General features: G+C 43.9%; 1 protein-coding gene across 4 annotated transcripts; it reads right to left on the bottom strand.

The window, feature by feature from the left end:
• Nucleotides 1-702: 702 nt before the first annotated feature.
• On the bottom strand, nt 703-8,545 carry Fignl1 (fidgetin like 1). Of its 4 annotated transcripts, XM_040746651.1 has the most exons (5): nt 8,113-8,545; nt 7,785-7,891; nt 5,689-5,804; nt 4,136-4,190; nt 703-3,442 (listed from the first exon to the last, which is right to left on the bottom strand). In XM_040746651.1, the coding sequence occupies exon 5, from the start codon at nt 3,430-3,432 to the stop codon at nt 1,399-1,401; it is 2,034 nt and encodes a 677-aa protein (XP_040602585.1). In that variant the 5' UTR covers nt 3,433-3,442; nt 4,136-4,190; nt 5,689-5,804; nt 7,785-7,891; nt 8,113-8,545; the 3' UTR covers nt 703-1,398. The 4 variants fall into 4 exon arrangements, with proteins under 4 accessions (XP_040602585.1, XP_040602584.1, XP_012978155.1 ...); XM_040746650.1 differs by lacking the exon at nt 4,136-4,190 and having other exon boundaries at nt 8,113-8,541; XM_013122701.3 differs by lacking the exons at nt 4,136-4,190; nt 5,689-5,804; nt 7,785-7,891; nt 8,113-8,545 and having other exon boundaries at nt 703-2,804; nt 3,274-3,410.
• Nucleotides 8,546-12,160: the final 3,615 nt, after the last annotated feature.

The following is a 12,160-nucleotide window of genomic DNA, read 5'->3' as shown; positions in this document are numbered from 1 at the left end:
AACTAAACATATGAGCCTGTAAGGGGCATTTCATATGCAAATCCTAACATGAATAAAGTATTGGATATTAGTAGATATTTTAAGATGTTAGAAAACAAAAACTAACTCTAATCCCAGCACTTGGGAGGCAGAGGCAGGCAGATCTCTGTGAGTTTGAGGCCAGCCTGGTCTACAGAGTGAGTTCCAGGACAGCTTCCAAAGCAATACAGAGAAATCCTGTCTCCAAAAACCAAAAAAAAGTCTGTAATTTTTTTGCCTGCATGTGTGCATGGTGCCAGCTGAAGTCAAAAGAGGGCACTTAGCCCTAAAATCTGGAGTTACAGATGGCTGTGAGCCACCATGAAGTACAAACTTTCTAAACTCACTCACTAAAAGTGTTTCAAATTCTATTTCAAGCTGTCGTGACCACACGAGAAAAATATCAACTTCCGTGTTAATTAATTATAGCCCGTCTATACCATGGATTCCCAAACAGTGTGTAAAGGAAGATAACGGTAGACAAGTATGACAGCGAGCAAAGTGATGCCACACTTGAAAGAAACTAGCTAACTGGAAGAACAAGGCAGGGAGACTGTTTCATGCCAACACAGCTACATACCAGCTGTAGGGAGAAAATGTAAAACAGACTACAAAAGGAAATACATAGTAAAATCACAGCACTGTATAAGACAAAATAATTTGAAAGAAATGTCCCCCTCAAAGTGGTAATAAACCAACAATACATTTTATTCTTCTTGCTTCTGTCTTCCGAAGTTTCTACAATAAACATGTTTTACAAAACAAAATGATACAATTTTAAAACATTTAGTTTTGAAAGAGGGTGAAATAATAGGTTTTGAAGTGGTATCAGATGAAATATTAATGGAAAACATGCCAGACCCCTAGAGAAAAACACACATCTTCTGTTTGGAGTGGAGATACTACATCCCTGATGCCAGATTACATCTTGCTATTTCTAAACATGTTTTTATCAGTTAATTTGATAGGAAAAAAAAACAACCCACAAAACAGGTTAGAAACCAATACAGATTACTGTGGCTTAGTTTCTGGTGCCTCTGGTAGGATCTTAACTCTATCTAAACCAAGTAAGCAATGCTGTTTCAAATGTAAGCCAAACTACACTAGCCAAGTTTATTATTAAAAACTAAAGCTCTAGTTTGAACTCATAAATAAAAGGTCATTCTATTTCAATGAAATGAGCTTATATGTCACATAATAACTGGGAGACATATACAACATTCTAATATATCAATCAGTAGTTAAGCTGTTATCATTCCAATCTGAGGCATAGAATTCAGGATATACTCCACAATACAAGTAGCACACTCCAAGCTTCCTATGCTAAGGGTAAAAGGACTGTTACTATTAGATACCAGCTTCTCCTTTCAATCGCTGTGTTCATTTTCCACAACCAAATGTTTCATTCCAGTTTTCATAAAGCTCTAAGTCTTTTGGAGACACACTAGGTCGCACAGTTCTAAAAGCATTTTCAAAATCAATATAAGCTATTGGTCGAACTTGATCTGGGCTTATGGTAGCGATGTCAGCAGTGTGCAAACTGCGAATAGGACCAAGAGAAGCCTCTCTGCAAAGCTGTGTCATATCTGCTCCAGAAAACCCATCAGACTGCTGCACCACCAGTTCAATTTCTTCATCACTGAGGCAAGATGGTTCCTTGGACATGAGATTAACTACTATCTGTTTCCTGGCTGAAGCTTCTGGAAGGGGAATATAAAGTCTTTTCACCAATCTTCTCCGGGCAGCCTCATCAATCTCTTGGGGCCGATTTGTTGCTCCCACCACTAGAATACGGTCTTCAGAAGATGTGGTTGCTCCATCTAACTGAACTAAAAATTCTGTTTTTATTCTTCTAGAAGATTCATGTTCACCATCTCCTCTTTGAGACAATAAAGAATCAATTTCATCAATAAATATCACAGCTGGCTGCTGACACCTTGCAACAGCAAACAACGCACGGACCATTTTCTCCCCCTCACCTACCCACTTAGAAGTCAAAGATGAAGCAGAGATGCTGAAGAATGTTGCTCCAGACTGACTAGCAATGCACTTGCCAATCAGAGTTTTACCAGTCCCTGGAGGGCCAAAGAGCAGAATTCCTTTAGGGGGCCCTCGTAATCCAGTAAAGATATCTGGCCTCATCATGGGCCATACAACAATTTCCTTTATTGTGGTTTTGGCATATTCTACTCCGGCAATATCTTCCCAATGTACTGGAGGCCCATGGTCCATAATTTCATTCCTAATAAGTTCAATCATCTTTGGCTCCACATTCTTCAGGTGGTCATCAACAGGGTGTGCCGTTTCTGTGGACTCTGCCCTCATAGGCTTGCACTTAGCTCTTTCACCCTGCTCATCTCCATCTTCCTTAGATACAGGAGGAACAAACTTCCCAGATACTCCTCTCCATTTCCCCGCTCCCAAAGACTTTTTTACACCACCATATGAAGATTTTGATACATGCTGGGATTGGTGGCACTTTTTTTTTTGATCTGCCCATAACTGTTCTTTTGCAGTTTTAAAGGTAGGCAGACTATTATCTTCCCTTTGGTCACTGTCTTCTGTTTTACTAGAAGCCTTATTCAGTATTGGATCAGGAAGCATGTCAATGGTGCCAGAGCCATAAAAAACCTTCCTTTCTCGGGGATTTTCACAGTCAGCAGGAAAAGAAGACAGACTGGATAAGAACTTATTTGGTCCTGTGCTGGTTTTAGGAAAGCTGTGAGTTTCCTTTTTGGTATTTCCAAATAGTGGTGTAGTGTGAAATGTTCCAGTGGCTGACTCACCTAAAGGTGTTGAGGAGGTGGGACAAGTCTTAGTGGTATTAGTTGCCGTAGGCTGCAAAGCACTCTGAAACTTCGAATGTCCCAGACTGCTGCCTGAGATGGCTTGGGTCCTATCTGTGTCATAAACTGAACCAGGTAAGAAGTCACGCTCTCCAGAGCCTCCACAAACATTAAATTTAGGAAGCTCAGAGACAGTGGGCTCTTTACCAATAACTACAGATGCATCAGCAGGTTTCAACAAAGACTCTTTCCACTTCTTCCCAGCTAGCATCATCTCCTGTACCTTACTCATTTTGAAAACATTATTTATTGACAACCCAGACTGCCACTTGCTACTGTCAGCCTGTTGAGATCCTGCCAAAGCTAAAATGCTCTCTGCATAGTTATTCAAGCCAGTTTCAACATTGTCAGAATCAATAATTGCAGAATAGTTTTCTGTATACCTTTTGAACAGTTTGGTAGCACAGACCTGAGAGATCTCGGAGTTGGCACATGCATACTGAATGCGTAGTATCTGTTCACGGTATGCATCTGCCTTCTGTCCTGGTGTACATGTACTGGATGTAACTACGAGGTAGTTCTTCTGCCATTCGCCCAGGTGCACAGACCTAGGGCTGGAAGTCTCCATGTCACAAGTTCTATAACACAAGACAAAATTGAACACAAATCAGTATAAAGAAGAAAACAAGAGTATAAAACTCTCTGCTAAAAAAAGTACACTCAATTTATTTACAAGGTTCATTTATAAGGACATATTTATTTGTAAAAGAAATATATGCTTAATCATATATTTCAAGTACTCATGACAAAGATACACTGATAACGGTTTTTAAGATTAAAATAATTTTTCTACAAAGAAAATATTCATGAGTTTAAGCAAAAAGGATTTAAAAGAAACCAAAGAAAGGGGTTGGGACAAGTGACTCAGATGGCAGAGGGCTTACTACTGTTCCTGAATCATTGTGCTTGATCCCCAGTAAACATATACTGGGTAAAACTATGCATGCTTACACTCCTAGCATTTGGGCAACGGATTCAGCAAGATAAGTTCAAGGTCACCACCCTCAACTACAAAGCCAATCCAAAAGTTTTTTTTATAAACAACTTAAAGACAGGAAAGAGTTAAGTGATGAGTGACAGAAGAAAATACCCAATATTAACCTCTGGCTTCCACAAACATATGTGCACACACACAAGAATATGCACAGAAAGATTTAAAATCAATCAGTGGTTCAATATCCCACTCTCATGGGATAGGTCATCTGAACAAAATCAAAGAAACTTCAGAGTCAACCTACACCAGAGAAGAAATGGACTCAACAGATACTTACAGGCTGCACCCAACAGGAAAAAACGAATTCTTCTCAGGAGCCAGTGGAATCTTCTCTGACATAGGACAATTTCTAATTTTAGGACATTTATCAAGGCTTATTAAATACAAAAGAATCAAAATAATCTCTTGTGGAGTTAAGGAGATAGTTCCTCAAACACTGTTCACTTGGTTTTTTGAGACAAGGTTTCTCAAAAGAGCTCACCAAGTAGGTTACTGACTTTTGGACAGTAAGCCCCAAGGACCAGGCTGTCTCTGTCTCCCCAGCATGGTTACAAGTACCTGCCACCAAGCCCAGTTTTCTTATGTACACTCTGGGGATCAAACTTGGGTTTTCCTGTTTGTATAGCACACACTTCACTGAGAATAGGCTATTGCCCCAGACCAGAATTACAAGATCCTACATAAACTTGAAGGAGGCTGGAGAGATGGCTAGCAGTTAAGAGCACTTGCTGCTCTTATAGGGGCAACTCACAACCACCTGCAACTCCAGCTACAGAGGCTCTAACACACACACACACACACACACACACACACACACACACACACACACACACACACCCCTTCCTAATATATAAAGACCTGAAAAAAAAAACCCAATCTTATACACACACACACACACACACACACACACACACACACTCGCCCCCCCCCTTTCTGGAAAAAAAAGAAAAACTGAAAAAACCAACCTCTAACTTCCAGCAGGGTGGTAGTGGCGCACGCCTTTAATCCCAGCACTCGGGAGGCAGAGGTCTACTACAAGAGCTAGTTCCAAGACAGCCTCCAAAGTCACAGAGAAACCCTGTCTCAAAAGACCAAAAACAACAACAAAAACTAACTTCCAATCTTCCAATCGAAAAATGTGGACAGATCTCAAAAATAAATACCAACAGCCAATAAATATTTACACAAATGTTCAACATTCTTAGGCATCAGGGAAAAGCAAATTAAAACTGTCTTGAGTTCATCTCCCAGTCAGAATAGTTGTCATCAACAAAACAAAGGACAGAAAATGCTGTCAAGCATGTAGGGAAAGAGAAACCCTTACCTGCTGATGGTGGGGATGCTAATTTGTGCAGTCACTATAAAAATCAACATAAATGCTGTGCAGAAGACTGAATACTGTATTCTCAGGTATATACTCTAAGAATTCTAAGTCCACACACCACAAAGATGCTACTGCATCCATGTTTATAGCTATACTACTTACGGCATCCAGGAAACTGAACAGCCTAGACATCCATCCACATATGAATGGAGATCTATGCTGCCATAAAGAAAAATGAAATCCTGGCTTTTGCAGATAAACTGAAATCAATTAAAAATCATATGTTACATAAAATAAGTCAGACTCAGAAAGACAAATACCTCTTTTTCTCTTAAATGCAGAACCAGATTTAGAAACTGTGTGTGTGTGTGTGTGTGTGTGTGTGTGTGTGTGTGTGTGTGTGTGTGTGTGCGCGTGCGTGTGCATGCATTTACATGCGTATTTGTAGATCAGGTGAACCTGCTGTAAAATTTAGAAACTGCAGCTGAAAGAGTTAAAGAACTTACCAGAGAGAGCTCTGCTGACTATGAGCACCGTGAGATTTTAAGTACCAGTTCCACGTGAGAAACCATGTACTTTACCATGGATCCAATACTTCTTGATGCTATCAGCACAGATTGAGCTGCATGGAACACAATATGAATGATGACATACTTAATATTTTAATGATTTATCATGTATAAACACTTGAAACATGATGCCACAAACCTTCCAAACTTTCCCCATTTCTCACAGTGTTAATATTTAAAATTTATGCTGGGTACTGGTGGCGCATGTCTTTAATCCCAACACTCAAGAGACAGGGGCAGGCGAATCTCTAAGAGTCTGAGGCCAGCCTGGTCTACAGCGTGAGTTCCAGAACCTCAAGGGCAACAGAGAAACCCTGTCTTGGAAAAAAAAATTAAAACTTATGAAAGATGAACTGCAAGAACAAGTCAAATAGTCAACTAGTAGTTTTCCATCAGTTTTTCTTCAAGATGGTCCCATAAACCCTTCACATTTCTAAAAAGAATCTTAGAAAAATACACAATTGGGCCAGACAGATGTAGCACAACAAGGCACATCCTCTCAAGCCTGCCAACCTAAGTTCTCAAGACCTACAAGGTTCCTGAAAGTAGCCCCCTGCCATGCATATGCACAACTTGGCACAATTGTACCCCATTCATCACTAAATAATGTAAAAACTATTTCTGCAATGTAGAATTTGACTGCATACTAGATAAAAATATTTAAGGAGGCTGGAGAGATGGCTTCGAGGTTAAGAGCACTGGCTGCTCTTCCAGAGGTCCTAATTTTAATTCCTAGCAACCACATGGTGGCTCACAGCCATCTATAATAAGATATGGTGCCTTCTTCTGTGTGCAGGCATACATGCTGGCGAAACACTGTATACATAATAATAAATCTAAAAAAATGTTTAAGAAAACCTTTTAGTTTCCAAAGAAGCATTACAATAAAGTAAAAAGATCATCTACATTTTAAATTTACTTCCAATTTATCTGGAAGTATAATTTAATAACCAATACATTTTATGTGTGTGCTATATTCAATATAGCTTTTTGGGGGGAAGGGAAGGCAGCTGAGATAGGGCTTCTCTGGCTGTCTCTAGAACTCTGTAGACTAGCTGGCCTTGAACTCAGAAACTTGTCTGTCTCTGCCTCCCAAGTGCTGGGACTAAAGAAAGGCATGAGCCACCACCACCTGGCTTAATATAGTTTATGTTCAACAGTGCTGTGGAAAGAATGTACCACATTATAGGTAGTTGGAGCACGTGTCTTAAACTACTACATAAATTATTTGCTTATAATAATAGGACGCTTAACAGCTAGTGAAACTGTAACTTAAATTTGAACTAGTATCAAAACTAGATCAACAACTCTGGGGCAAGTGTCCTTGCTTTCATCTGCTTTAACCCTATTTTAATCTCCAGTATACAACAAGAAACTTACGGGGAGGTGACTTGGAAAATATCAATACTAAAATCACCATTTCTAGTTATTGATCTCAAAATTATCCCCTTCCACCACATTCTTTTTAATCAATATTCACCTCCCAAGTTTTACCTCTTTTCCACTGAGTCATATCCTACAACCAGACACAGACAACCAAAAACTGTCACCACAGCTCAATGACACAGGTACTCAAATGTTTACTACTTCCAAGTCATTGCAGCCTTTCTGGTCTTGATAAAAATCTATAAATTATGGTTAATGAGTATGGGCATCACAGTTACATTTCGATCTTAACTTTAATTTTCTGATTAAGCAAGTTACTTGCTGTTGAAACTCGTTGGCTTCTGCACACAAGAACTATTTTTCATTGCATTTAGATTTTCTTCAGTGCCGAGACTATGGTACCACTAATATAATAATGATTAAAAAAAACTAGAGTGCCTACTATAGTTTTCAACCTGTAAACTCTTAATTTATTAGTGGAAAAGTAACATAGGAATTTAGACCACAGGATGATTCTGGACATAAAAGTTTTATTTTTATTTAATTAATTGTATCTAATGGGGAAGGGTCCCAGACTAATCTGAAGGCAGCTTGTAAGAACTGTTTCCTCTTTTCACACATGGGTCCCCAACCTCAAAAGCTTTTACCGGCTAAGCTATTTCCCAGCTAAGCCATTTTCCAGGCACTGTGGTTGCAGGATGTGTCCTTTCGGCAGTGACTTGGAGCACGTGTCTTAAACTACGTCTGTTTTCACCTGGGGGGGGGGGAAGAAAAGGGCAGCGTGAAACATTTATAGCTGACAGGTTTTTACAATCACTGAGAGTCCCCAAAACCTGGAAATGCCGGGTGAGAGACGGCGAGTTACTTATGATCCCTTCCCTCTGGAAGGTTCCACGGCCTTCGAACCCGCTCCCCAACCACAACTGACAGACGCGCCCACCCCAAACGCCTGGGGCGGGTCTGACTCCCACTCACGTGTGAGTTGTGGCGGGCTCCACCGTACACACGAGGCTCGCCAACGCTTAACGTACGCCGCAGCCGCACAGCCGGGGGTCAGCGGGGTTGAACGGAGGACGGCGGGGCGAGCGTCCTCGACGCGGACCCTGCCCTGGGGCGCTCCGTCGGGGCTCAGGGAGGAGCCGGCGGGGGACTTACACCGCGCGGGGAGTCCACCCGCGGCGTCAGCGCGAGGCGCCGCTCCGTCCGGCCGTCCTCGCCGTCGCGGCCGCGCGAGGCCTCCCGCGGCCACCCCGCGGGCCACCCGGGTCAAGAGAACCGCCCCCGGGGGAGAGCGCCCCGAGCCTCGGCCCGAACGCAGGAGACCAGGCGCCCAGCGAGGCCGCCACCGAGCGGCCGGCCCCAACCAAAACGCGCGCCCTCCGCAGCGCGCCTGCGCGGGGCGGGGCGCGCGCCTGCGCGGGGCGGGGGGCGGGACTCGGCGCCGGGCGGGAGGGCGGGGCCGCGCAAGGTCTGGCGGTGGCGGCCGCCGCGGCTCGGAAGCGGGAATTCCGAGTTCCCGCCCGAGCCCGGTGAGGGAGCCTGCCCCCCGCGCCGTGGAGACAGCCTTTCCTAAGCGAGCAGCCTGGCTCCCGACCCACGTCAGGCTTATTGTCGTTCTTTTGCGGTGCTGGACGCCGCGGAAGGGACTGAGGCAGTGAGGGGGGGCGCCTCCCGGTCCCCCCACCCCGACTCCTGAGCCTGCGGGCCCCCGAGCTCTTGGGGCCCTAGCAGCCGTCAGACAAGGAAGTCTCGAATTCAGGCGGCTGTGGTAAAGACGGCAGCCGCCACCAGACGTGGTACCAGAGCTACCAGAGCTACCAAAGCAGTAGCTGGCGGGGATCCAATGTAAACTGAGTCACTTTACGGTTGCTACCCATCGTAGGTAGCTAAATCGATATTGACGAGCTTGGCAGTCACTGAGGGACCTCCCCCCCCCCCTCATAAACAGCTTTGGACCCCCACCTCCCGTCTCCCTATTACCAGCTAAAACATCTTGCAATTTGGGTGAGGTCACTGAGGATTAGGTTCTTAATTGATTGTTTAGGGCATAAGCCACTGGGTCAGGCTCCAAGCAGTCGCGAGCTGATTGTCAGAGGGGGCGGGGTGTGCTTTTTATTTTTGTGTCTTTGTCTACAACCCTCATGGCCTAAGCCTGCCTGTTTTCACTGAGACTTACCTTCTCTTTCCTTCATTCTGTCTCCCTCTTCAGATACTGACCAAAATGCTAACCCCGCTCAGGCATTTTCACTGTGAAGACCTTCTCTCCCGAAGGCCTGCATCGCTGAGCCTGCCTGCTTTTCGGACTTCCAACTACTAAAGCAACCCCTTCTCCTTTCTTCTTACCCCTCTCCCTCCTCCCAGAGGCTGCCAAGAAGTCTAGCTCGCCTTGTTTTTTCCCCCAAACTCAAAATTGTCTTCCAGTTTCCTCCTGAGTCTGTTTTTAAATTCTTTTGTCTATTGGACCAGGAACCCTGCAAAAGGCAACATGATTCCCCGGTGCAATTTAAACCCTTAAGCTATGTAAAGACTTCCATCTTTTAAAAATTGACTTTGTTAAAAATAAATAATTTTTTTAAATTGGCGTTGTTAGAATGACACAACCCAATACATAGTGTGGACAAGGTTAAGGCTTAGGCCATGCAAGTAGTAAATTTGCTGTCTGAGAACACAAACTGCTTGATAGACTCTTTCTCATGGGTGGAAGTTGTTGGGCCTGCAATGAAATTGCCACTTAAGCAGACAGAAACAGTCCCCTTGGTGGGAGGGATTTTTCTTATTTATGCATCTATGAGTTTATAAACATAATCTCAGACAATGTCTGTGTATAGTTCCTTTAGCTAATGTGTCTTGAGCAGAGGGAGATGTTCCCAAATAGCATGTATCCTTCTGCCAGGAAGAATGTGTTTGGGGGCTAGAGAGATGTCTCAGCAAGAAGTGCTTACTGTGCAAGCCTGGTGGCCTTAGTTTGAGCTCCAGAAACGCAAAAGGAGAAACTGGCTCCACACAGTTGTCCTCTGACCTCTTGGCACATGCGGCTTTCCCACCCATCATACACAAACACACAGTAATAAACGTTTCTTTAAATATGTCTGTAGGCAGGGGAGAAGTACATGGTTGTAGAGAGAGGAAAAAATGGGACAAAAATTAAGTCTGTCTCTTTCTCTGAGATTTCCTGAGTGCAATTAGGTTTCTGTCAACTGCCACGGCTTTCTGCTCCCAGCCTACCTTGGTCAAAAGAGGCCCAATGAAGATTGAAGGTGTACCCAGCCATTCCTTGGATATAGTCTATGCCAGCCTAACATGAACAGAACACACAGTTCTAATGAAGTTTTAATTAGATGGTCTCCCCGCTACGACCAGAGGCAGAATTTTAACAAGTCTAATTTCTAATTACATTTTATTAGCCTTTGTATTCATGAACAGGGCAACCTCCACTCTACAAAATGGAATGAGCTTGTACTGGACAAAAGTGAAAGGGTAGTTTTGGAAAGCAGAGAGACGAGACTATTGGGTAGGAGCTGGCAGGTTGGTACCAGCTTACTTCCGGTCACGTAGGAGGTTGGAGCCGAAGGACGTACTCAAGCTGAGGCAGTTTGGGCTCTGGCTGCTGTGAATTCCCTGGTCCCTTTGTGCATCCCCCTGCTTCCTTCAGTATCCATTTGAGCATCCCCCTGCTTCCTTCAGTATCCCTTTGTGCATCCCCCTGCTTCCTTCAGTATCCATTTGAGCATCCCCCTGCTTCCTTCAGTATCCCTTTGTGCATCCCCCTGCTTCCTTCAGTATCCATTTGAGCTGGCTATGGGGTGCATACCTGTCCATTGCATGTCTGCTTTTGGGAACCATGGAAGTTTCTTTAAAATGGTCCTTCCTAATAGTCCCAGTATATGCAAGTAACTTACTCTCTTAGTATTTTCCTGTTATTTTTCCTTTTACTTATTACTAGGGTATGCTATGGCACACACAGAGAGGTACCCAGGGAACAGATTTTGATATCAAGGTGGTGAAAACTGTTAATATTTGGGAATTCATATTGTTCCTATAAAACAATAAAGCTATCCCTAGGCCAAAATGCTACCAGGCAAGTACCATGTTTCCTTAAATGTAACCTTTCTGGGTAAAATGCCAGTAAGACCATTTCCCAGTGTATACCATCAAGTGGATTCCCTAGTTAAAAGTTCAATCCTGCCTCCCCTTGGGGTCCGGTCCTTATCCCTTTCTCGTGTTCCCCTTAAGATGATGAGATGCCGCCTGGGACATCTCCCCGTCTTGCCTTGGGATTCTTTGCATGCTGACTGGTATGTGGTCAGCCTAACTAGGACCTCTGGTTCCTGGAAGTCTGCTTTTTGCTGCTTTCTAGACAAGAGAGTTTCCAGGATAAGTCTTTTGTCTGCTGTCTGCTGCGTCCAGATAAATCTAGGGCTTGCCCAACAGCAAGAGGAAGTGCCTGTAGCCAGCAAACACCAGAGGCCATCCAGGCAGCATCCAGTTCCAGCGCCACCAGGGGTCAGTGTGCTCTAGTTTGCTGCCGCATTGGGCACGGATTTAGATGGAGGTGCTACACAGTGACTGTGGACTAGTCTTAATCCAGGCATACTGGGTTCTTTCTTGTTTGTTTGTCTGCTTTGTTTTTTCAAGGCGCGATTTCTCTTTGTAACCCTGAGTGTCTTGAATTCAGAAATCTGACTACTTCTGCCTTCCAAGTGCTGGGATTAAAGGCGTGTGCCACCATCCCTGAATTCTATGTAGAAATTGTATAGTTGGGGTCAGAGACAAGATTCACTCAGGCAGATAAATATGGAGTTTGGCCCATAAGCACCAAATATACCTGCTTCTTCCACACAAGAAAACGTTGTCCTAGTTAGCTTTCTGCTGTCATAAATATGGTGATCAGAAGCATCTTGGGGAGGAGAGCGTTTATTTCGTCTTACAACTCACAGTCCATCACGAAGGAAATTCTAGCCAGGAACTCACAGCAAGAGCACAGAGGGGAACGGAGGCAGAGGCCATGGAGGAGCGCTGCTCA

Source organism: Mesocricetus auratus, unplaced genomic scaffold (assembly GCF_017639785.1).
Source record: "Mesocricetus auratus isolate SY011 unplaced genomic scaffold, BCM_Maur_2.0 Super-Scaffold_100006, whole genome shotgun sequence".
Lineage (NCBI taxonomy): Eukaryota > Metazoa > Chordata > Mammalia > Rodentia > Cricetidae > Mesocricetus > Mesocricetus auratus.
Note: the sequence above shows the minus strand (reverse complement) of the source record. Positions and strands in the feature narration are given on the sequence as shown.